This window comes from Buceros rhinoceros, unplaced genomic scaffold, assembly GCF_000710305.1.
Source record: "Buceros rhinoceros silvestris isolate BGI_N320 unplaced genomic scaffold, ASM71030v1 scaffold2763, whole genome shotgun sequence".
Taxonomy (NCBI): domain Eukaryota; kingdom Metazoa; phylum Chordata; class Aves; order Bucerotiformes; family Bucerotidae; genus Buceros; species Buceros rhinoceros.
Genome location: NW_010405190.1, coordinates 57435 through 57962, shown reverse-complemented (window position 1 = coordinate 57962; position 528 = coordinate 57435). Strand labels below are relative to the sequence as shown.

The following is a 528-nucleotide window of genomic DNA, read 5'->3' as shown; positions in this document are numbered from 1 at the left end:
CTTGAATAAGCGGTCAAGGAGCTCTTCACTGGAGCATCTGACAACGGCGTTAAGGGAAAACAGAACTACAGAAAATGCTCATTTTTACTTTGTAAGCACCTCTACCCGGCTACAGCAGAACTCACAAGGGGATCTCAGGCGGGGTGATGTGCACGTGTTCATTTGTGTGTCTTTCTTGCAGAACTGGGCTGCTCTACAGCCATTCTCCCTGAGGCAGGAGCGTGGCACTGCTCGTGCTAAAACCTGCCTGCTGGCTGTGGGCTCTTCTGCTCTGCACTGCGTCTTCCTGCTCCTCACCCAGACCAGATCTCATGGAAACAGAGTCCTGCACTTGGAGACATTTCAGAGGAGAGTTGTGGTGTTAACACCACATCCAGCCTTGCATATACCACCCCCCTGCAGGGCTGGGGCCAGCTCGGGGCTCCTAAGTCCAGCAGAGACCGGGAGCTGCTGGAGCGGGGCCAGAGGAGCCCCAGCACTGACCCCAGGGTGGAACCCTCTGCTGGGAGGAGAGGGCAGAGAGCTGGG

General features: G+C 56.6%; 1 protein-coding gene across 1 annotated transcript in view; it reads right to left on the bottom strand.

Annotated features, from left to right (window-relative positions):
- LOC104491233 (obscurin-like) overlaps nucleotides 1-528 on the bottom strand; it is an 11302-nt gene that overhangs the window by 6464 nt on the left and 4310 nt on the right. The window contains exon 5 of the mRNA XM_010133618.1: nucleotides 7-37. Coding sequence (XP_010131920.1) covers nucleotides 7-37 — 31 coding nt within the window. The remainder of the gene's footprint in view (nucleotides 1-6; nucleotides 38-528) is intronic.